The sequence below is a fragment of the Stomoxys calcitrans genome, chromosome 1 (genome assembly GCF_963082655.1).
Source record: "Stomoxys calcitrans chromosome 1, idStoCalc2.1, whole genome shotgun sequence".
NCBI lineage: Eukaryota > Metazoa > Arthropoda > Insecta > Diptera > Muscidae > Stomoxys > Stomoxys calcitrans.
This window is the reverse complement of record NC_081552.1, coordinates 129,631,075-129,656,558: the sequence shown is the minus strand read 5'-3', so window position 1 is coordinate 129,656,558 and position 25,484 is coordinate 129,631,075. Positions and strand designations below refer to the sequence as shown.

Genomic DNA, 25,484 nt, shown 5'->3' with positions numbered 1-25,484 from the left:
GCAGGTTAAGTTCGAAGATGGGCTATATCGGACTATATCTTGATATAGCCCCCATATAGACCGATCCGCCGATTTAGGGTCTTAGGCCCATAAAAGTCACATTTATTATCCGATTTTGTTGAAATTTGGGACAGTGAGTTGTCTTAGGCCCTTCGACTTCTTTCGTAAAATTGGCCCAGATCGGTTCAGATTTGGAAATAGCTGCCATATAGACCGATCCTCCGGTTAAGGGTCTTAGGCCCACAAAAGCCACATTTATTATCCGATTTTGCTGAAATTTGGGACAGTGAGTTGTCTTAGGCCCTTCGACTTCCTTCGTTAAATTGGCCCAGATCGGTTCAGATTTGGATATAGCTGCCATATAGACCGATCCTCCGGTTAAGGGTCTTAGGCCCACAAAAGCCACATTTATTATCCGATTTTGATGAAATTCGGGACAGTGAATTGTGTAAGGCCCATCGACATCCTTCGTTAATTTGGCTCAGATCGGTCCAGATTTGGATATAGCTGCCATATAGATCGATCCTCCGATTTATGGTGTAAGACCCATAAAAGCCACATTCATTATCCGATTTTGCCGAAATTTGGGACAGTGAGTTGTGTTAGGCCCTTTGACATATTTCTTCAATTTGGTCCAGATCGGTTCAGATTTAGATATAGCTGCCATATAAACCGATTTCTTGATTTATGGTTCTGGGCCCATAAAATGCTCATTTATTGTCCGATGTCGCCGAAATTTGGAACAGTGAGTTAAGTTAAGCCCCTTGATATACTTCTGCAATATCGCATAGATCGGTCCAGATTTAGATATAGCTGCCATATAGACCGATATCTAGGTTTTGGGGCCATAAAAGACGCATTTATTGTCCAATGTCGCTGAAATTTAACACAGTGAGTTTGGTTAGGCTCTTCGACGTCCTTCTTCAATTTTGCCCAGATCGGTCCAGATTTGCATATATCTGCCATATAGACCGATCTCTCGATTTAAGGTTTAGGGCCCATAAAAGAGGCATTTATTGTCCGATTTCGCCGAAATTTGGGACAGTGCTTTGTGTTAGGCTTTTCGACATGTTTATGCAACTTGGCCCAAATCGGTCCAGATTTGGATATAGATGCCATGTAGACCGATATCTCGATTTAAAGTCTTGGCCCCATAAAAAGCGCATTTATAATCAGATTTCACTGAAATTTGACACAGCGATTTATGTTCGGCTTTTCGACATCCGTGTCGTATATAGTTCAGATCGGTACGAGGTATATGAGTATAAAGTATGAAATTCTCACCGAATTTTGATGAAAGGTGGTTTACATATATACCCAAGGTGGTGGGTATTCAAAGTTCGGCCCTGCCGAACTTAACGCCTTTTTACTTGTTTATACATAAAAATCAATTTTTGTTTGTTTGTATGTTTGTGTGTTCCTTATAGACTCAGAAACGGCTGAACCGATTTTTTTTTAAATTTTCACAGATGGTGCATAATGACCCCGTGGTGAAAATAGGGTACTACTGAAGGGGGGCGGACCCTCCCCCTTACCCTAGTTTTCAGAAACGCCAGATCTCGGAGATGGGTGGTGCGATTTTAGCGATATTTTGTGTGCTCTCATGTAGTACCCTAAAAATAAAAATTTTGGTATCTAAATTTCGAATGGGGTACCTAGGGGGGCTGCCCCACCCTAAAACTTACCAAACGCATTTTAGGACCAATCACGACAATATGGGACTCAAATGAAAGGTATTTAGGATAAGAAAACGTATCTGATATCCAATTGTCGGACCAAGTGCTAGGGGGAGCACCCCAACCCCCAAAACACCCCCAAATCGGACATATTTACCGACCATGGCAATATAGGACTCAAATGAAAGGTATTTGCAAGTAGAATACGTATCTGATATCCAAATGTGGGACCACGTTTCTGGGGGTCCACCCCTTTCCCAAAACACCCCACAAACAAGACTTAATTACTGACCATGGGAATATAGGGCTTAAATAAAAGGTATTTGAAAGTGTTTGGGGGGCCGCCTTTCCAAAAACAACCTCCAAAGGGGACAACTTTACGACCATAGCTATATGGGGCTCAAATGAAAGGTCTTTGGGAGTAAAGGACCAATCTGATATCAATATTCGGAAATGGGGCCACCCCACCCCCACAACACCACCCAAATAGTAAGTAATTTCTGACTATTGCATATGAGGCTGAAATAAAAGGTGTTTTTAAAGTGGAACATGAATCCGATATATATTTTCAAGGCCAACTCACTGAGTGACCGCCCATCCCCCAAAACACCCCCCAAGCCGGTCATGTTTGCCGACTATGGAAATATGGGGCTCAAATTAAAGGTATGTGGGAGTAGACCACGTATCTGATATCAACATTAGGGGCCAACTGTCTAGCGGACGTCCCACCACCATAACAACCCCCAAATAGGACATATTTGGTCACCAAGACAATTTGGGTCTTAAAGAGAGTGAAATTAAATATTCATAGTTTTTATGGCCAATAACCCAAACCGGACATATTTGCTGACTTTTGTAATAAGGAGTTTAAATGAGATTAGAAACGAATTTGATAACCAATTTTGAGGGCAATGGCAGTATGGGGTTCAAATAAATGATATATAGATATATGAGAATAGAGCATGTTGCTGATATATTTTCAGGGCTTAGAATTTGGGGGACCGCCCCAATCACCAAAACACCCCTAAATCGGACATATTTACCGACCATGTCAATGTGGAATTTAAATGAAAGGAATTAGGGGGTAAAGCAATAATTGATACCCATTTTCGGGACCAATTTTCTGGGGATCTACCCCTTTCCCAAAATACCCCACAAACACCAATATTTTAGTGACCATCGCAATATGGGGCTCAAATAGAGGTATTTGGGAGTAGAATACGAATTTGATATCCAAATGTAGGACTATGTATTTAGGGCATCATCCCCATCCCCAAAACACCCCCAAAGGGAAAAAATTTTTCGACCATGCCAATATGTGGCTCAAATGAAAGGTATTTGAGATTAGAAAACGAATTTGATAACCTATTTTGGGGCCATGTGTTTGGCCTCTTAAGCCAATGGCAATATGGGGTTTAAATAAATGGTATTTGAGTGAAGAGCACGATGCTGATATTTTTCAGGGACAAGTGTCTAGGGGACCACCTCACCCTCGAAAACACTCCTAAATCAGACATCATGAGAATATCGGGCTGAAATAAAGTATTTTAGGAATGGAGTAAACCTTACATCCAAACTTAAATTCGTAGACCAATAAAGATAATATGGGATTCAGATAAGGCCACTTATATTGTTTAACTGTTTGTCAAGCGATATACTCTTGGGTTGCCCAAAAAGTAATTGCGGATTTTTCATATAGTCGGCGTTGACAAATTTTTTCACAGCTTGTGACTCTGTAATTGCATTATTTCTTCTGTCAGTTATCAGCTGTTACTTTAACGTGCTTTAGATAAAAAGTGTAAAAAAAGTATATTTGATTAAAGTTCATTCTAAGTTTTATTAAAATGCATTTACTTTCTTTTAAAAAATCCGCAATTATTTTTGGGCAACCCAATATTTTCGTAGCATGGTATTTCACTAAAAGCTCTTTAATTGTCGAAAATATATATTCCAAGGAAACTTTTGTTCCATATAAAGTAAAAGAAGGCGCAGCAGAGCGGGCCCGGGTCAGCTAGTGTCATATATGCGTCCCTGATGTAATTCAAGTAAACACGGAGTTAAAGGAAAACAAGTAAGAACGTGCTAAGTTCGGCCGGGCCGATTCGTATATACCCTCCACCATGGTTCACATTTGTCGAGCTCTTTGCGCGGTATCTTTTTTTTTTGGCAAACAAAGAATAATGAATAAGAATTGTTATGCTATTGGAGCTATATCAAGTTATAGTCCGATTCGGACCATAAATGAATTGAATGCTGAACATTATAGAAGTCATTGTGTAATATTTCAGTCTATTCGTATAAGAATTGCGCCTTGCGCCTTGGCTCAAGAAGCAAAATCAGGAGATCGGTTTACATGGGAGCTGTATCAAGCTTTAGATCGATTCAGAACATATTGGATACGTATGTTGTAGGTCTTGGGAGAAGCCGTTGTACAAAATTTGTGCCAAGTCGAATGAGAATTGCCACTCTCTAGAAGCTCAAGAACTCAACATCCCAGATCGGTTTATATGGCAGCTATATCAGGGTATATAGCTGCCATATAAACTCATTATCGTTATATTAAAGGGTGATTTTTTTGAGGTTAGGATTTTCATGCATTAGTATTTGACAGATCACGTGGGATTTCAGACATGGTGTCAAAGAGAAAGATGCTCAGTATGCTTTGACATTTCATCATGAATAGACTTACTAACGAGCAACGCTTGCAAATCATTGAATTTTATTACCAAAATCAGTGTTCGGTTCGAAATGTGTTCATTCACCGTAACGTTGCGTCCAACAGCATCTTTGAAAAAATACGGTCCAATGATTCCACCAGCGTACAAACCACACCAAACAGTGCATTTTTCGGGATGCATGGGCAGTTCTTGAACGGCTTCTGGTTGCTCTTCACTCCAAATGCGGCAATTTTGCTTATTTACGTAGCCATTCAACCAGAAATGAGCCTCATCGCTGAACAAAATTTGTCAAAATTTGAACACATTTCGAACCGAACACTGATTTTGGTAATAAAATTCAATGATTTGCAAGCGTTGCTCGTTAGTAAGTCTATTCATGATGAAATGTCAAAGCATACTGAGCATCTTTCTCTTTGACACCATGTCTGAAATCCCACGTGATCTGTCAAATACTAATGCATGAAAATCCTAACCTCAAAAAAATCACCCTTTAGTTTAAGCCTTGGAGAAATTACTGCAGAAGTGGTCCCTCGGCTAAACAGAAGAAAGGCGGATTGGAATAAATTTCGCCACAAATTCTGAACGTCTATCTCTTCTAGACCAGAAAAGGAAGTGGCAACTACGGAGAATATAGACATAGTGGTCGAGCGGATCACGAAGGCCCCGAATAAATCACTTGTGTCAGCATGTCCTAGTGCCAAGCGAAGGGGCAAACAATGACAGCCATGGTGGACCCCAGAGCTGGTTAGTCTAAGGAAGGACTGCAGAAAACTCTTCAACAGAGCGAAAGCCACAAGAGCACCACACGATTGGGACATCTATATGGCTGAGCTACGAAAATATAAGGGCGAGCTAAGAAAGGCTCAGAAAAAATCCTAGGTAGAATTCTGCAGCTCCTTGGAGTATACATCTGAAGCCGAAAATCCTTTAGGCCATAAGAAGTTTTGACTCCTTTAAGTCGCCAGGCTCTGATGATGTATCACCTGTTGAATTACAGGCTGTGTCTGATAGACTGGTTCCCTGGCTTAGGTCATGTGGCGGCGATGGACACTGTGTTATCCTTGATACAATATCCGATGTTCTAAGCAGTGTAAATTACACCTTACCTGAACCGTTTTTTGATAAAATTACTGTACCACTATTCCTGATAGAACCTATTGGAACTACGATATCCCTGGTAACAGAAATTACATAGACTTCTATACGGATGGATCCAGTGGGGTTTTTGGGATGTACTCTAAAGATCTAAAACTGGTCAAATCGAACCCGACCGATCAAGCAGAGATCCTTGCAATTAAGGAAGTTATGGAATGCCTAAGATATAATGTCATTACGACGATTGGCATAAATATCTTCTGAGACAGCCAGGCGGCCATTAAATCCCTGGAGAACGTATTTCTGAACACAAAAACCGCCCTCGACTGTCCCAGATCTCTCAACCAGATGGTTGAACAGTTCAAAATTTACCTGTTCTGGGTGCCGGGCCACAGAGTTATACCAGGGAATTGTAATGCGCATGAGCTTGCGAGACTAGGAACTACCCTACACATTCCAGGGATACTGGAATCGGCGGGTATGCCTCTAGCGACATGTGAGCTAAGTTTTCAGGACCAGGCCCGAAGGATAACGAATGATAGATGGTCATAAATAGGAGGCTGTGAGCATTCCAAAACTATGTGGCCTAATCTAGGCTGGAAGAGGTCTTCCGCTTTGTTGTCATTGGCTAGAACAGATGTCTCAGTTATTGTGTCCGTCATGACAGATCACTGTCGAATCGGAAAACATGCCGACAAAGTGAAGGTTGCCAGCAACGATTTTTGCAGAAGCTGTGGGGACATCAAAGAAGTAGAGACTATAGAACACCTTCAATGTATGTGTCCCGCACTAGCAGTCAGAAGGAGTTCCACTTTAGGTTCTCATTTCTTTGAGAACCTAACTGATTTAGCGAATGTGAACATTCGCAAGTTATTAGACTTTTTAACGTGATCTGGATGGTTCAACGGTAGGAACTAGAAGACATCTTCCTTGTTCCGTTCCTGTGGTATCACAATGGACGAAAACGTCTAAGTGGGTCTGATGACAGACTGCCACTTATACCTTACCTAACCTACCCTTATTCGGAAGACTATTCAAAGAGTAGGTCGCCGTAGCGCAGAGGTTAGCATATCCGCCTATGACGCTGAATGCCTGGGTTCAAAACCTGGCGAGAACATCAAAAAAAATTTTCAGCGGTGGTTATTGTGCCATTTAAACACTTGTACCCAAAGGAGTGCCGCACTGTGATACGCCGTTCGGACACGGCTATAAAAACGAGGCCCCTTATCATTGAGCTTAAACTTGAATCGGATAGCATCCATTGATATGTGAGAAGTTTGCCTCTGTTCTTTAATTTGAATTTGCATTAGAGGAAGACTTGTAAAAAGAAAGAGAGAAAATTGTTAATAAATGGCCGCAATGGGATTGGTTGCCAAAACTTAACTCAAAAGCCCTAAAAGAATCGACCAAAAATAAATTATAATCCCAAGGCCTTTCATCGGGTCTTTCAAAATCCAGCTGTACATTGAAATTAGTTTCGATGTTTTGCAAAAACATTTCCAGCATGGCCTGGTGTATCCACTTCTCCTTGCGGCAAAAAAATGTGCATAGCTCCATGATGACTAAAGTATTTGTGCGAGGCCCGATATAACGTTTGGTCACATTCAAGGCCAATTGGGTAAACTCCAAATGTTTAGATTGTCTTTTAGTAAGTTAGTTATAATAAACTGCCTTACGGTAGAGTTGATTGAAACTCCAATTTTTTCATGATTGACGTCGGTTACATAAATGAAAGTACCTTCAACGCCAAGAAATGCTACCATCGTGTATTAATTGACAGCGAGGAAACCCTCCATGTAGCCGACTAGGTTGTGCAGGGCTGCTTCAATGCATTTTCCTTTAGGTTAGGTTAGGTTGAAAAGAGGGTGCAGATATTAATCCGCACCATGCCACTATGGATATACACCTACGCCAGTAATCGGCTTGTTGTGCGCTCTAAAAACCATAAAGTAACCTCTAAAAAGAAAATTTTAAGTTAAGAATTCCGTGCTACTTACAAAATCCTTAATTGTTTTCATAACCACTCCCCTAAGTTGGTTCATGTTTGGTATTGTGTCTCCACCTTAGTGCCGGTATCTGTTAGGCGCGAAAGCCGGGCAGTGACTCATCATACTCCCCGCATGCCCTACACATGCTATTACTTGCGTCGTCTTCTCATGATCTGGATCCCCCCATAGGATTTTCGCCGTCCTACCGACCGTTTCGCTGTTTCACAATGTTGCATGCGCATTCGTCGCCCACTCCTCGGGCGACCTCGGGCTGCGTCGACCCGAAAGGCTTCATTTCCCCTTACTCCGTTATGGCCCTGTACTCAATCTCCTTTTTACACTGTTCGTGACCTTACCGTCCTGGTCGTTATTGCCCTTATGGCTATTTTACTGTCGGTAAAGATGTTCACACTCGACGTCCTCGCATTAGCACCACACCACTTCACGCATTTCGTTATCGCCCGGATCTCTGCCTGCAGGATCGTATTATGGTCAGGCAGTCTAAAACAGATCTCAGTCCCTGGGTTCTCAATGTAGACCCCAGGCCCACTCTGTCCTCTAGCTTTGATCCATCCGTGTAACATGATCTTCCAGATGGCAATACTAGGATTCTATCAATCCAAGACTGTGCCGACGGTAGCAGTGCCTTGCACTCGACTTCAAGGTTCGTCTCAAGCATTCGATCGGAAACCTCTTCCCTTCCTTCCAGGTTTACTATCGCGTCGATAATACCGCTATGGTATGAGCTGCTCCCTTCCTCAATCCATTCTCCCATCGCCTTAAGTCTCATATCCGCTGTGGCTGCTTCACACTTAATCTGTATGTCAATGGGTCGGATACCTGGAATAGTCTTCAGTGCCCTGGTGGGCATGGTCCTCATCACTGAAGCGTAAGTAAGTATCGGTATAATCACGCTCCTGTAGAGCTAGTGGACTATGATCGGATTCAGGTCCCATTTCTAGCCTACGGCCCGTCTGCATAGTGCCCAACATTTGTGAGCCTTCTCAGTACGCTCCTGGATTTGACACTTCCAATTCAGTTTTTTGTCCAAGATCACACTTAAGTATTTGACCTTGTCAGATATCGAAATCGTATCAAATTCTTCCTCAGTCAGCATCTGTAACATTTATGATGGTCACCCATAGGAGTGGCGATAAAATGCCCCCCTGTGGCGAGCCTTGTGCCATTTTCTTCCTTATATTTATGCCATGGGACACACAATTTATCCACCTGTTCTTAATCATATGGTTTATCCAGTCTCTAAGGACCGGGTCCACCGGGTACTGGTCTAAGGATTGGATCAGTGTGTATATCCACACATGCTTCTATTTTATGCACAACCTCGTGCAGGGCAGTCTCCACCGAACTTCCCTTGACATAGGCATGCAGTTTGTATTTGAGCGGTTTGCTGGATGTCCTATTCTTTATCATGGTGTCTACAATACGTTCCATGGTTTTGAGTAGAAAGGACGTAAGGCTTAGGGGTCTGTAGGTCTTTGGTGTCGCATAACTTACCTTGCCGGAGTTGGGTATAAACACCACCCTTGCCTCCTGCCAGGCTTTCGGAGTATATGCAAGTCCTAGGCACGCTGTGAAAATTTTGGGCAGATGAGGCGCCAGATAGTCTGCCTCTTTCTGTAGTAACGCCGGAAATATTCCATCAGGTCCGGGTGAATTAAATGGTTTGAAGCTCCTCAAGGATTCCTTCACCATAAATTCCGAAATTGTAAACCTTCGATCGACCTAATTTTTCCAAGATTCCGGTGTCTCCGTGAGTCCCGTCGTATCCTGTGGAAAATGGGTTTTCATTAAAAGTCTCAACATGTCCTCCGTTGTCTCTGCTCTCACTCACATGTCGTCTATTAAAGTATCAGTTTGGACATGGGTTTTTGAGAGAAACTTTTTCATCTTTGCGGCGTCATAAACGCTATCGACCTATTCGAAGAAAAGCTTCCAGAAGCCACATTTTGCCGATCTGGTAATCTTATTGTATTCCTTCAGTCGTGTGTAATACACATCCCAATATACTTCCGCTGTTTTACGACGTGCTCTGTTAAAAAGTCTGCGTACCTCTTTCCCAATGTTGCGAATCCCTCCTGTCATCAAGGGTTTTTTTTGGCCTGATTTCCTCTTCCGAAGAGGACAACTATCTTCGAAGGACCCCACCAATGCAGTCGTAATACTGTTGACATTTTCGTCAATGTCTTCTATGCTTGGACAATCAAAATTATCTTGCCCAAGTCTTCTTCTGAGAAGCCTTCCGAATTTTGTCCAGTTGGTTTTCAACTTATTCCGGAAGCTTATCGGATTCGATGCTGGCCGTGCTATTCTAAACCTAATGTAGCGATGGTCAGAGAAAGAGTGTTCCATGGAGACCCTCCAATCTTGAACCTCATCTATTAGATTTTCCGAACTTATCGTTACATTGTCGTTAGTAATTAAGAACTCTGTCAGGGCTTGGCTCCGCTTATAAGTGTTGATACTACCCCGCGAAATGTAGTGAGAGTTCGCATCGAACCCTATTAGTACCTCGCTTCCTGTCTGTTTTGCTTTCCTCACTAGCTGTTGCAGCTCCGACGTGGGTGGCGGTGTCGGCGTGTCGAAAGGCAGATAAAGTGATGCCAAGTATGCTCCACCGTCTCCCTGTCTCACCACTGTTGCATCCGACGTTGACAACTCTGAGGAAAATATATAATTCAAAATTTTATGACAATTAACGCAGGTCCTCGGCCGAGTACCAGTGTTAGCATAGAATAATTGGTAGTTGATATGGTTCAGTCCAGAAACTTTGTTCCGTGTCGTCCATGGCTTCTGAATTTAGGCAATATGAATCTTGCCCTTGCTGGTTTTCTCCATCAGAGCGTGTGTAGCGGTCTCGCCCCGGTGGAGGTTTATATGGATTACCTCAATCATTGGTCCCCCAGTAAATGGGCATCTTGGAAGTAGGCGATGATCTCATCATCTGCTCCCTGTTCTTTAGACTGCATTGACTTTCCTGTCACTACACTGCCTGATGTCATCGTTTTAGGTTCTTTGCCTAGTCAAGTCTTCCGACTCTTTATAAAGTCGGTAATGGATCCACCGTCGGGTCCGTTTTCGTTAAGCTGTATTGGGTTTCCATTCCCTGTACTGCCTCATGTTTCAATACTAGGATCTTTGCCTATCTTGCCTTCCAAATCCTAAGAAAATGGACTTCTTGGGAGTAGGTGATGGTACTATCATCGGCTCCCTGTTCGTTGAGTTGCATTGAGACTCCTGTCGATGTGCTGCCTAATGTTTCAATATTAGGATATTTACCTATCCCAGTATTCCGAATCTTGAAGTCGGTGTCGGCCTGTTTGTTAGGCTGTGTTGGGTCTCTCTCCACTGCACTGCCTGATTTTAGTGTTAGGATCTTTACTTATCCTAGTCTCTCCAATATTGAGAGATGACGTGATTGTCTCGTTGTCAGCCTCCTGTTCGTTGGGCGATGTTAAGTCACCTGCCATTGCACGGCCTGATGTCTCAAAATGAGAATTTCTGCCTATCCTAGTCTTCCCAATCTTGAAAAGACAGCCTTGCTTTAGTCTTAGCTTAACTCGTCACAGAGACTTGATCAATGCCAACCAGAAGGAGAGTTCCTTCCTCCTTTTCCTCCATGTGGAAGACCTCCAACTTCTCTGCGACCAAACCTTGGTTTTGCTTGCCCAAGAATCCCAACATTCTGTCCCATCCCTTGAAGAAGACCGTCGCTTTTGTGAGCTGGGGGATATCCATCTTTCTCACCTGGTCGAGCTTTGGGCTCTCCCAGAGAGCGTGAATACCTATGACGAGCTGTTTGGCGTTACCAATACATTCCCTCTATACTCGCAGCTCATCATTTGTATGGGTGGACCCTCTACAGAGTTCCACACATGTTTGAAAATCCGATCGTTAACCAGATCCTCCACTTGGGACCGATGACTAGTGAAATTCTACCGGATGCACAGCCGATATTGATGACTGCATAAGTCAGCTCATCTTTATTGTGCTTCCTCGCCTCTGTGGCGTAAAAGGGCGGCGGTAAGGATACCATTCTCAGCGACCATCTTCCACTTCCGTGATGTCTGTGGCCTCCTATTGGAAGACACAGTCCTCCATGAAGACTCAGGGGCCTTGCGCGCTTCCTTTGTTCTTGTTCTGACTTTGTCTCCCTCCGTAGAACACTGTCTGAAGTCTCAATCGAGAGATGTCTGGCTTGGTTTTCCCAGAGTACTTGAAAGCGGGGAGCTCTCTTTCTTCTTCAGCATCTAGCAGTGTTATGCTCTTCGGGAGATCATATTCGTTATCCAGCTTCCGTCGAAATGCCTGGAATGTCAGTTTCATCCCTTCCAGCATCCTGCACTTTCGCCCGATTACTCTGCTGGTACGTACTCCTCTCTCTCCTTCGCCGTGCACCGGATCACTTTCTTTGTTTGCTTGCGAGCTTAGCTAAGCCATCGCTCACTTCTGCCGTCATCCCGATGCCCTCATATCTCGATTCGGCTGCGATGACTGTTTCATTGACATAGTCGCTGTCTGAATCCGAGTCAAAAACACCACCGTTACTTAAAGGCTGGGGACGAACTGTGCATCCCTCTGGATTATCCGTCTCTTTCTCATTAATTAGTCTGACGACTAGTTGAACGCCTGAAGCATTACTCTCGACTAAAAGTACCAAGGCACTCACACCTATAAGAGGAAAGGACGCCACCACCGCAGATGTTGAGTCTTTGGAGTCCTTTTCTAGCCTACTCCAAAAGGCTTTAATTTTTTTTTTTCGTAATAGGAAGTACATATTCCGAGATAGGGATATATATTTTTTTCTTTTTCTTTGAGGAGTGAAATAGAAACACGGCCGCTCCACTCAACGGCTACAATACAATTTGCCTTTACTATATGCATGCTACTGGCGCGACAGGCGATCTTCAGTGATCTTTGTCCTAAGATATGTTTCTATCAACCTCTCAACAGTCTTCAGCATAAAGGATGACAGACTAATAGGAGGAAATCTTTCGCCTTCCTGTGGTAAGGTTTCCTTCTCTCGGAATGAAATTGACCTTCATGTCCCCTTTTTTCCACAGGTATATATGATATTCTGATACAATCACAGTATATCTTCCTAAGCCAAGGAACCAGTCCATCAGACACAGCCGGTGATACATCATCAGGAACTGGTGACTTGAAGGAGTCGAAACTTCTTATTGCCAAAAGGATTTTCAGCTCAGACACAATTTTCCCAACAGCCTCCGACGAATGCTTACCAGTGACAACCTATTCCGGCGCCACGTTGACCATTGGAGAATTCCCCGGGAAATGTGTATCAACGAGTAGTTCTAGTGTTTCTTTACTAGACATTGTCCATACATTCTCTGACTTTTGAATATACCCCACCGTAATAGGTCTCGAGGACAGAATCTTCCTTAGCCTAGAAGCCTCAAATTTATCCTATACGGAGCTACAGAATTGCACCCAGGATTTGTTCTAAGCCTTTCTCAGCTCGCCTTTATATTTTCTTAGCTCAGCCATATAGATGTCCCAAGCGTGTGGTGCTCTTGTGGCTTTCGCTTTGTTGAAGATTTTATTGCTGTCCTTTCTTAGACCAACCATCTCTGGGGTCCACCATGGCGGTCGCTGTATCAACGAGTAGTTCTAGCGTTTCCTCACTAGACATTGTCCATACATTCTCTGACTTCTGAATATACCCCACCGCAATAGGTTTTGAGGACAGAATCTCGTTAGCCTCAGATGTATCCTCCACAAAGCTACAGGATTCCACGAAGAATTTGTTCTGAGCTTTTCTCAGCTCGCCCTCATATTTTTTTAGCTCAACCATGTAAATGTCCCAATCGTGTGGTGCTTTTTTGGTTTTTGCTCTTTTGAAGAGTTTTCTGCAGTCCTGTCTTAGACCAACCAGCTCTGGGGTCCACCATGGCGGTCGCTGTTTGCCCCTTGGCTTGGCACTAGAACATGCTGACACAAGCGAGACATTCATTGACCATTATGTCTATATTCTCCGCAGTTGCCACTTCCTTTTCTGGTCCGGAAGGGATAGACGTTCAGAATTTGTGGTGAAATTTATCCCAATCCGCCTTTCTTCTGTTTAGCCGAGGGATCACTTCTGCAGTATTTTGTCCAGGGCTGAAACTAATATAACGATAATCAGAGAAGCTGTGGTCATCCAACTCTTCCCAGTCGCATATTCTTGCGGCGCTTATATCTTCCGATACAAAGGTAATATATAGTACCTCCTGCCCGTACGTGGTAATAAAGGTAGGTTAATCCTGTTTATTACAAATCGCCAGATTGCAACTTATAATATATTCGACAAGCAGCTCATCCCTTTCGTTGACGTCCGAACTTCTCCATATCTGGTGATGTGCCATATATAGGGAAGCCTGCCAGTAAAATGCTAATTTGCAAATTTTGCCCATGAACATTCCACTAAGGAACAGGGGCAAACTTCTCACATATCAATGAGTGCAGTCCGATTCAAGTTTACGCTCAATGATAAGGGGCCTCCTTTTTATAGCCGAGTCCGAACGTCGAGCCGCAGTGCGATACCTCTTTTAAGAGAAGTTTTACATGGCATAGTACCTCACAAATGTTGCCAGCATTAGGAGGGGAAAACCACCACTGAAATCTTTTTCTGATGCTCTCGCCAGGATTCGAACCCAGGCGTACAGCGTCATAGGCGGACATGCTAACCTCTGCGCTACGGTGGCCTCCAGTAAGAAGCCAGCCAGTAAGTAGTTATAATTAATAATTGTTTATTTCAAAGCTGGCTACTAATGATTCTTCAGTACTTAGCGATGGAAGAAGAAAAACATTTTGACTACTTTTTGCAGGAATACAGTCAGTGTGCCTCCCATTCACAGTACTCTTGAGTAGTTTGAATCCCGGAATTCTTAGTCCACGAACCATTACACTCACACGGTTTCTGGATAAGAACCACGTCAAATCCCCCTGCCATCAGGGGTACCTTTAGTGCCGCCGAAGCGGCCTTACAATGGTGGAGATTTATCTGTAGAAACCGGACCATAGTCAGGATTCAGAACTTCCACCACTGTTGCGTTAGCCTCGTCTTCAGATTTCGTCAGGAGTTTATCCTCACAAGATTCGTTAGATGTTGTTGTGATAAAATACCGTACGCATCCAGGGGTAGGTGAGAAAGCAGTGGAAACACTCTTGCTCAGGACTCTGGATACTTACCGTGTGGATGATTGCTCCTAAGATGCTTCACTAGCTGCTGCTGTCGAAGTACTTTTTGAGTTCTGTCCTTCCCCGTTGGCGCACACCTTGAGCCCAGTCCTACTGGATGACCCACCCACACAGGGATTGTCGGGTCCCGTTTCGTCTCGATTGTGGCAGACAGATTTTCAGTCTCCTGCCAGACATTAGCGATGTGGTTGATAGTTCCTCAGGCAAGTGTTCAGCAAGATCTGCTGAGTCGTCTCCTGATTATCTAACCCCACCGCTTCTATAGACCTGCAGTTTCAACTTGTTGAATCCGTAGGATACAACTCCTTCGGACGTGTTGAGGTCTGCGAAACAGCCGGCGTTTACTACGAATACTGCATGTCTCCGTTCATCATCACCATCAGCCTCATCCAATCTACCAATCTTTTAGTCGGTGGTTGAAAGATTCGGATTACATTCCCTTAGTCTTCCAAGTATCGCTGCAGGATCTGGGGGAATCCTTGGTATTCAAGCATGCGGCATTGGTCGAGAAGGAATATATTCCTTTTTGACTAAATCTAGTGCTGCACCTTGCCAGGTCTTACCATTCAGGATCTGAGGGAATCATTGGTATTCAAACATGCGGCATTGGTCGAGAAGAAATATCTTCCTTTTTGACTAAATCTAGTGCTGCACCTGGCCAGATCTTACCAATCTTTTTTAAGGTGCAATGATACATTTCAATTGAGCATTGATTCCGCAAGGCAATTAGTCTGTATCGGCCCCGATACCTTCCTGCATCGTCTTAAACTGGAGGAGGCCTAGAAAATTCCGCAAAAACATCGGAGTTTACTGATGACAATCCATTGACTATCCCATTCCAATTATTCTTAGGTATGCAGCTCCGTTCTTCTCCCTTGTCGACAACTGCCATCACCAAACTGTCCCTAACGACATTGGCATAGGTTCTTGGAACCATTTTATTATTGTTAACTCTACTTCTTTTGGGCATAGGATGCCCTCCAGGTGACCGCAGCCTTTGGGCTGACTGCGGTGCAGTTTCCGAATCTAGGCGAATCCCCGAGCCCCAAAATTGAGCTTGGAAATTTGTCTATATTCGTCTATTGGTGAGAGCCTTAGGACCATTCGCACCAAGCCTCTCAATAAACCTGAGAGCGATGCGTCTTCTATTATTCCAACTTCTTAAAGACCATGTTGGTTTTATCAGGGAAGGCCGATGGCTAGGCAAATTATAGGCATGCGAAGAAAAAAATTGGTTTAGCCTTGTCCTTAAGACTCGAACCAGGTGTCTTCGTCAAAAGCCGCTGCTGAGCAGTCGTCCGTTGGCTAGTGGAGCATGGAGCTACCGCTCCACTATAATAGCACGGCGCTGGCTGTGCTATTATAAACCTAATGCAGCGATGAATGGAGTGCTTCATGGAGGCCTTCCAATCGTAAATAATTGGTTGTTGATATGATTTAGTTCAGAAGCATTGTTCCGGGTCGTCCATTGCTCCTGAATTAAGGCAATATGAATCTTGCCCTTGCTGATTTTCTCCATCAGAGCGTGAGTAGCTGTCTCCTTAAGGTGGAAGTTTATCTGGATTACCTCAATCATTGCTTCTCCATTAAATGGGCTTCTTGGGAGTGGGTGATGGTCTCTACGTCCGCTCCCTGCTCTTGAGGCTGCATTGACTTTCCTGCCACTGCACTGCCTGATTGTTTTGCCTATCCTAGTCTTTCTAATCATGAAAAAGACAAAAATTTGGTGCCGTCATGCCCTTAATATTTACCAAACATGCTAAGGAGACTTGGTCAAGTTCCATCACAAGGAATGTTGTTCCTCCTTCTCCTCCTATGAAAGACCTGCCATTTCCTCCCGACCAAAACTCTGGTGCCGTTTGCTGACCCATCTCTTGAAGACCGTCGCCTTTGTAGGATAGGGGATGTCCACCTTTCTCACCAAGTCGAACTTTGGGCCCTCCCAGAGAGTGTGAATACTTCCAACAGCCTTTTTGGCGGTATCAAAATATTCTGCTGACGCAAAGCGCAGTATCAAGATGTCTCATCTATATTCGCAGCTCATAATTTGTATGCGTGGACCCTCTGTAGAGTTCAAAACACGTTCCATGATCCGCACGTTAACTAGATTCTCCACTTGGGACTGATGATTTATATGATGAACATACCGGATGCATTACTGATACCGATGAATACCTACGTTAGCTCCTCTCTGTTGTGCCTCCTGGCCACCCTGGCGTAAGAGGGCGGCTCCTCACCTTTTTCAGTGAACATCCTCTCATCCGTGATGGCTGTGGCGTTCCTTTGACTTTGAAAACGAATCGTAGTGATTATATCTTTAATTCTACTATATGCGGTGAGGATTTTAACCAAAATATACTGTACTTTATTTAACTAATTTAAATTTTTTTTCAAAAGTAAACGATTTTCCAATAAATTGTTTTGTTGAGATTTTTCAATTGAAGTATTCAACTTGCCATAAACCAAATTTCAAAATCGTTTATTAATAATAAAAATTAATTGAATATGCAATTTTGTTTTTAATTTTTTCTGATTTTTTTCCTGCGTCTTCTTTCGGATATAGCATGCTGAGGATATGGAAAGAATATTTTACACAACTGCTAGTGTCCGACGTTAGCGGCGAAGAGGAAACTGCAGAACCAATCAATGATTATGTTATAGAATGTATACCTCCTATTCAGAATGAGGTCCAAGTAGCAGAGACCCGACTAAAGAACGACAAGGCAGCAGGTGCCGAATGGTTTCCCGCTGACCCATTTAAGACCGGAGACGACAGGCTGATAAGGCGCATGCATCAGCTAATCTGCGCAATCTGGCTAGAAGAACGCATACCCGATATTTGGAACCTCAGGATACTATGTCCCGTACACAAGAAAGGAGATAAAACGGAATGTGCCAACTGCAGAGGAATAAGTCTCCTCCCCATCGCATACAAGATACTCTCGAGCATACTGTGTGAAAGATTAAAACCTAAAGTCAATAAGATAATTGAGCCCTGTCAATGCGGATTTAGACCTGATAAATCCACCTTGGACCAGATATTCACACGGCGCCAAATCCTGGAAGAGACCCGAGAAGGACAAATCAACACCTACCATCTCTTTGTTGACTACAAAGCCGCTTTCGATACCCCATTACGTTCAAGCCATGTCTAAGTTTGGTATCCCTGCTAAATTGATAAAACTCTGCAGGATGACACTTGCTGATACGCGTTCCTCAGTAAGAATAGGAAAGAATCTCTCCGAACCATTCAATACCAAATGAGGTTTCAGACAAGGAGACAGCCTATCGTGTGATCTCTTTAATATCCTGGTGGAGAAGATTATACAATATGCAGATGCGAACAGATATGGCACACTAATCACAAGAGAACACATGCTACTCGCCTATGCCGACGACATCGACACCAAAAGCCCGATGGAAAGATCAAGTGATGGGAGATACCTCGAAACTTGGTGTCGGAGATTTTAGAATGAGCGCAGAAGATCTAGACGCTTGGAACGCTATTCTATGTTCGGCTGTGGAACAAATGTTCTGTCATAGCCAATTAAAGTAAAGAACTACTTTCGGACTCATGATCTGACGTTCCATATATTCAGATGCAGAGCATCAACCACTTAAAGTGGCATAGTCCCTGTGTAGCTGTAAAATTGTTTGCGTTAATATGTATCATTACGAGATTTAGAGATGTTTTGTGAAGCGAATAAAAACACATATGTCCTCCACTCAAATGTCAAAAGCAAGCTTAGTCACACAATAAAACAATACTTGCTTTTCTAAGCTGTGTTCGGGCGCCTTCAAATAACCAATGGCCAACATCAGCGTCTGTTCCCAGGTTAGGGGCGGCTGGCGGCGAGCGTCGGATCTTGGAGCAAGGCACTCGCCACAACGAGGGATACATGCAATCCCACAAACCCATGCGGTTGGGGCGCTGGGCCAGTAACCCGCCCCCATTACGTTGAAGCCATGTCTGAGTTTGGTATCCCTGCAAAATTAATAAGACTCTGCAGGATGACATTTGCTGATACGCGTTCCTCAGTAAGAATAGGAAAGAATCTCTCCGAATCATTTAATACCAAACGAGGTTTCAGACAAGGAGACAGCCTCTCGTTGATCTCTTTAATATCCTGCTGGAGAAGATTATACGAGATGCAGAAGTGAATAGATATGGCACACTAATCACAAGAGAGCACATGCTACTCGCCTATGCCGACGATATCGATATCATAGGTCGGTCACCGGAAGTAGTAACTGCAGCCTTTGAAAGAATCGAAAGAGAGTCAGTGAAAATGGGTCTGGCAGTAAATGGAGATAAGACGAAATGGATGGTTTCCACTCAACACCCACAAAAAGCCTTGTACAACCGAGCAGATAAAGAACATGGAGAAAGTTGGGAACCACAACTTTGAGATAGTCAGTAACTTTATCTACCTCGGCACGGCCGTTACCGAAACGAATGACACCAGTTTTGAGATAAAGCGAAGAATAATACTGGCAAACAGATTCTACTTTGGACTAAGTAAGCAGTTTAGAAACAAGGCCACCTCTCGACAGACGAAGACTACACTTTACAAGACACTGATACTACCCGTGCTGTTATATGGTTCTGAAGCATGGGTACTTGTGAAAGCAGATGAGGCAGTGCTTAGAGTATTTGAGAGAAAGATTCTTCGTAAAATATATGGACCAGTTTGCGTTAACGGAGAATAAAGGCGACGTATGAACCACGAACTGTAGGACGACGATAGCATAGTTACACGCATCAAAATACAACGGCTGCGTTGGCTAGGTCATATTGTCAGAATGGAAGAAGAGGCTCCAGCAAAGAGGTCTTTTGAAGGCAAACACGGTGGTACCCGCAAACCGGGAAGACCAAAAGCCCGATCAAGTTGTGGGAGACACCTCGAAATTTGGTGTCAGAGATTTTAGAATGAGCGTAGAAGATCGAGGCGCTTGGAACGCTATTCTACGTTCGGCTAGTGGAAGAAATATTCTGTCATAGCCAATTAAAGTAAAGTAAGTTCGGGAACTGAAAAATTTGTGCAGATTTGCACAAATTTTTACTAGAAGTCGTTCGCAAATTTTGACAGTTCGAAAATAGAAAACCTACAAATTTCTACTGGGACTTTTTTGCCAGCAGAAATTTGCAACTTTGAACAGATGTTAGCAGCCATTACATGAAAATAAAAAAGCTAATACCAAAATGGATCAAAAAGGCAGAGGTAAGTAAAAATAGGGAGATTGCATATTGGTAATTATTAAAATTGTTTCATTTTTAATTACTTTTAATGAAGATTCAGGGCAGCAGTTAGGGATTAGGTACAGAATACTCGCGAAGTGAAGTTGTAATTTTACCTCAAGTCGGTTCTTATACATTAGAAGGTAAATGCAAAATTTGGGGAATTATTTGGATGATCTTAAAAAATTAAAACATTGCATCCTTCCAATACCGAACATTGTAAGATAAAACCAACACCGTTCCTTTGAATTTGTTAAGGAGGGAAGATGCTGCCATGGTATTTAGTGGGTCTGGCTGGGCAGTTAAAAGTAACACTCATTGGGATTGGTGCAATTAGTCTGCCAGTTGTGAACGGATACAGATATCTTCAATGATAACACAGTGTACGTAGCCGTCACATGACCAAATAGAAAGCTCCCTTAGCCTCTTATCAGTGGTCGCAGCAATTTGTCTAGCCACACACCAAGTGCTGCCGACAAGGGACTTGAGAACGTTTTATCTACTTTTGTGTACGGTGATGGCATGTAAAGCAGTTGTAGTCCTATGCAGCCTTCGAAATACATGCTGATGCTCGGCGAATGGAAATAGTCCCACCGGAGGATCGGAAGGAGTAGCCTCTCATGCGTCTTGGCTTCTGATGAAAGAAGACAGATCGGTCTGTACGACCGTTTTCAGTAGCGGGATCACATTGCCCATCTTCCATCATCAGACAGGCTGAGGACAGTTGTAAGACACTCGACTTCAGGCAGATCCAGATTCTTCAGAATTAGTGTAGAGATCCCGCCTGGGACTAGCGCCTCGAGCGACTTGGCGCCACGGATGACATTCGTTGCTTCGTGCACGTTAAATTGTGATGACTGTCCAGCAAATGGCTCCCCTTCTAGCCTTGGCACTCTCGGGTCAATAAATTGACGTTAATCTAAGGGAAATATCTCACAAGTATCCCCAGCATTTTTATACCCTCCACCCTTGGATGGGGGGTATACTAATTTCGTCATTCTGTTTGTAACTACTCGAAATATTAGTCTGGGACCCCATAAAGTATATATATTCTTGATCGTTTCGACATTTTATGTCGATCTAGCCATGTCCGTCCGTCCGTGCGTCTGTCTGTCGAAAGCATGCTAACTTCCGAAGATCTGGGATCTTGACTTCTTGAGCCTCTAGAGGTCGCAATTCTTATCCGATTTGCCTGAAAATTTGTACGACGGATCCTCCCATGACCATCAACATACGTGTTTATTATGATCTGAATCGTCCAAACCGGACCATATTTTGATATCGCTCCAATGGCAGAGCAAATCTCTTCTTATATCCTTTTTTGCCTAAGAAGAGATATCGGAAAAAGAACTCGAAAAATGCGATCCATGGTGGAGGGTATATAAGTTTCGGCCCGGCCGAACTTAGCACGCTTTTACTTGTTTTGCCTAAGAAGAGATGCCGGGAAAAGAACTCGACAAATACGATCCATGGTGGAGGGTATATAAGATTCGGCCCGGCCGAACTTAGCACGCTTTTACTTGTTTATTTTAAACCCATTGTTTTCCTAAGCAAGCAAATAAAAACCAAACTAAAACAATAAACAGCTGTTGATCTGCAAATTTTCACTGGAAGTCGTTCGCGTTCTTTTGCTTGAAAATTTTTTAAAATGAGTAAAGTGGCTCCTTCTCTCCTGCAAATTTTTGCTGGAAAAGTACGCATATAACCACTATTTGCCGGTTGGCTCACTTTCAAATTAACCTACTTAATATAGCTTTAATAGTGCAATTCAATTCCATAAAACAGGTATTGTGTAGTGGTAGTAGATACTTTCATTTATTTAATAAAAACAACTAATATTACTATACTTTTATCTTTATAAATTTTTATGTTTACTAAATTTAAGCTGTGTTCGTGTGATGTATGTCGTTTGTTATTGTGTTTGTTTACTGCGGATATCATTCGCCATAATCGCATTCGCGTCGATGGCACAGCGGTATTCTCCTTTCATATTGTTGGCTTGTAAATCCGGATACTTTCGAGATCGGAATCTTTACATGTAAGTTGGCAGGGTTTCTGTGTATGTGTCTGTAATGTATTTGTAGTTGTGAACGATGTTTTTGTAGTTGTGTATGAAGGTGTAATATTCAAGGTTTTTATTCACTACTTATTGTACTACTGAAATGCGTTTGTTTGTTCTCAAATTAAACTATTATTTTACATGGACATATTGAACATACAAATTTCTTATTGATTAGCAATTAAAAAGCTTACACTTATTATTACATATGCATGTATATGTACATAGATATGTATGTACGCATGTACGTTAGGCCTACGGAATAATTAAGAAATAAAAGTACAATGAATTTATTTGCGACGGTGCGACTTCAGCGCACTTGTACAGGACAGAAGGGACAAACGTTTGAAACGTTAGATATGGTGTATGTTGGCATTTCTTTATCATTTCTTGTCGCTATCCATTTTGCTTTTGTCCAAAGATGATGACACCATGCCGCCACCATTCGACGGATACAGTTTCTCCAGATAATTAAGGGACTCATTGAGAAATGTCTTAAAAATGGTAAGAATAGCGTTACAAAATGGCTTTTACACTGTCTAAGTTTCACCTACCTGGAAGGCATGCAACACAGCCATAATTGCGGGCGAACCAAAGCCATGTGTTATCAGAGAGAAATGTGTAAGATGGCGCTGCATAGATGGTTCCAATAAGTGCTGCGATCTCGTGCCATACTGAGTAGTGCGATCTTGACTGAGGACTTGCATTAGTTCCTTCGTTATCTGAAAAAAACAATCGTTAAAAGCGTAGGGGGATAAGTTTAAGTACTAAAGCCCGGTTTTTCGATTTTTGGGCCTTTTTTTTACTATGAATAATTTCTAAAAAATCAACTTGTTTCGAGTTTGTAAAAAATCTTTTTTACCATAACAGGGTTTTTAATTTTTCCATTACAATAATGGATACTGAACTATTTTGTTCAAAATATCCGTTAAAAAATATTTATGAATCCTTTTTTCCAGAAATAAAAATGAATAAATGTATATATTGTAGATACAACCCAATTTCATGATAAATGTAAAATGTTGAAATGTTGTTCTTTGAGAAAATGTCATTGGAACTGTACCTACGTTCGAGTTGTACAGTTAAAATTAAAAGTAAACGCAAACGAAAAAATCATAAAAACATTATTTTATTAAAATTTAGTCAAAAGTAATGAAGAAATGTGTTATGGTATGAAAAAAGATTGTTTTGTTGCTTTAAGAAATGTATAAATGTAACCGTGAGACTTGTTGATAGTGTTTTTATACTCTCCACCATAGGATGGGGGGTATACTAATTTCGTCATTCTGTTTGTAACTACTCGAAATATTCGTCTGAGATTCCATAAAGTATATATATTCTTGATCGTCGCGACATTTTTTGTCGATCTAGCCATGTCCGTCCGTCTGTCTGTCGAAAGCATGCTAACTTCCGAAGGAGTAAAGCTAGCCGCTTGAAATTTTGCACAAATACTTCCTATTAGTGTAGGTCGGTTGGTATTGTAAATGGGCCATATCGGTCCATGTTTTGATATAGCTGCCATATAAACCGATCTTGGGTCTTGACTTCTTGAGCCTCTAGAGGGCGCAATTCTTATCCCATTGGGATGAAATTTTGCACGACGTGTTTTGTTACGCTATCCAATAACTATGCCAAGTATGGTTCAAATTGGTTTATAACCTGATATAGCTGCCATATAAACCGATCTTGGGTCTTGATTTCTTGAGCCTCTAGAGTACACAATTCTTATCCGATTGGAATGAAATTTTGCACGAAGTATTTTGTTATGATATCCAACAACTGTGCCAAGTATGGTTCAAATCGGTTCATAACCTGATATAGCTGTCGTATAAACCGATCTGGGATCTTTACTTCTTGAGCCTCTAGACGTCGCAATTCTTATCTCATGACCATCAACATACGTGTTTATTATGGTCTGAATCGGTCTATAGCCCGATACAGCTCCCATATAAATCGTTCTCTCTATTTTACTTCTTGAGCACCAAAAGGGCGCAATTCTTATTTGAATTGGCTGACATTTTAACAGGTCTCTAACATATAATTTAATTGTGGTCCAAACCGGACCATATCTTGATATCGCTCTAATAGCAGAGCAAATCTTTTCTTATATCCTGTTTTGCCTAAGAAGAGATGCCGGGAAAAGAACTCGACAAATGCCACCCATGGTGGAGGGTATATAAGATTCGGCCCGGCCGATTTAGCACGCTTTTACTTGTTTTCGATTAGAGCGTGCTTTATTCCTTCTGACAAAAACATAAAGAAATTTGTTTTCAGTCGAATGAAAGCAACCCAAAAACAGATTGTTTTCACAAATTTATGAATTAACTAACAATTTTAACAATTTTTACGCATAAAATTCAGATTTGCTGAAATTTTAAGGTTATGTCATACGAAAATAACATACAGGAAAAATGATGAATCGTATGTAAATTGACAATTTTGACAAACATTTTCAATTACATGTGCATACAAAAAGTGACGTGACATAGACATCTACATACCGTGCCTTAAGCCTATAATTTTGTGTTTTATATTAAGTTAAGTTAATTGTTTAACATAAACCAAAGTTGGATGCATGGAGTAAGGAAAATAAATGTTGTAATTTAGACTAATGTTTTATTTGGTGACGAGCCGAACCGGGCCCGCTCCACTGCGCCTTCTTTAACTCTCAAATATCTTTTTAGGGTTAGGACACTTCGCCCTGAATGCGGATATCGAATTCGTGCTATTGTTGCTTATGACGCTGAACGCTTCGAATCCTGGCGAGATCATCAGACAAAGCGGTATTTATCCCCACTTAATGTTGGCGACATTTGCGAGAGAATTTACCCCTTATTGGTTCCTGGTGATAATGTTCTTGCTTAGGGTAATGTTCTCTCAAATATGGATATCAAATTCGTGCTGCACTTCCAAATCCCTTTAATTTGAACCACATATTGTCATGGCCTGTAAATATGAACCGTTTGGAGGGTGTTTTGCACTGAAAATAAATATCAAATTCGTTTTTTGTTCCCAACGGAAATGAAGGTCAGTTAAGGGGGTGCTTTAGGCGTATCCCAAAACACTTGGCTCCAAAATTGGATATCAAATTTGTTTTCTACTCTCAAATACCTTTCATTTGAGTTCCATATTGTCATAATGAGCCAAATAAATCATTTAACTTATCTTTAGGATGAAAAACGCCACCTAGACTTGAACGAAATTTTAATGTCATATTCATAATCTACTTCATAATAGCTTTCATTTGAGTCCCATATAGTCATAGTCGGCTAAAATGCCCATTTGGGGGTGGGCGACCTCTCATTACTTAGACCTAATTTTGTTTGCCATATTTCTAATCTACTGCCTAATACTTTTCATTTGAGTCCTATATTGACATGAACTTCGAATATATGTTTAGAGAAGTTTTGAGTTGGGGGGTGGTTGGTGCAGCTTGGTACTTGGACCAAAATTAATACTATATTTGTATTCTACTCTCCAATACCTCTCATTTGATACCTATATTGTCCCGATCGGTACACTTTTGAATTT

General features: G+C 42.1%; 1 protein-coding gene across 2 annotated transcripts in view; it reads right to left on the bottom strand.

The window, feature by feature from the left end:
* Positions 1-21,723: 21,723 nt before the first annotated feature.
* Positions 21,724-25,484, bottom strand: part of LOC106092071 (transcription factor AP-2-epsilon) — a 208,737-nt gene continuing 204,976 nt past the window's right edge. For both annotated transcript variants that reach the window (XM_059370632.1, XM_059370633.1), the window contains exons 7-8: positions 22,508-22,675; positions 21,724-22,447 (exon numbers count right to left, since the gene is read on the bottom strand). In XM_059370632.1, the coding sequence (XP_059226615.1) occupies positions 22,337-22,447; positions 22,508-22,675 (279 nt within the window). In that variant the 3' untranslated portion in view covers positions 21,724-22,336. The remainder of the gene's footprint in view (positions 22,448-22,507; positions 22,676-25,484) is intronic.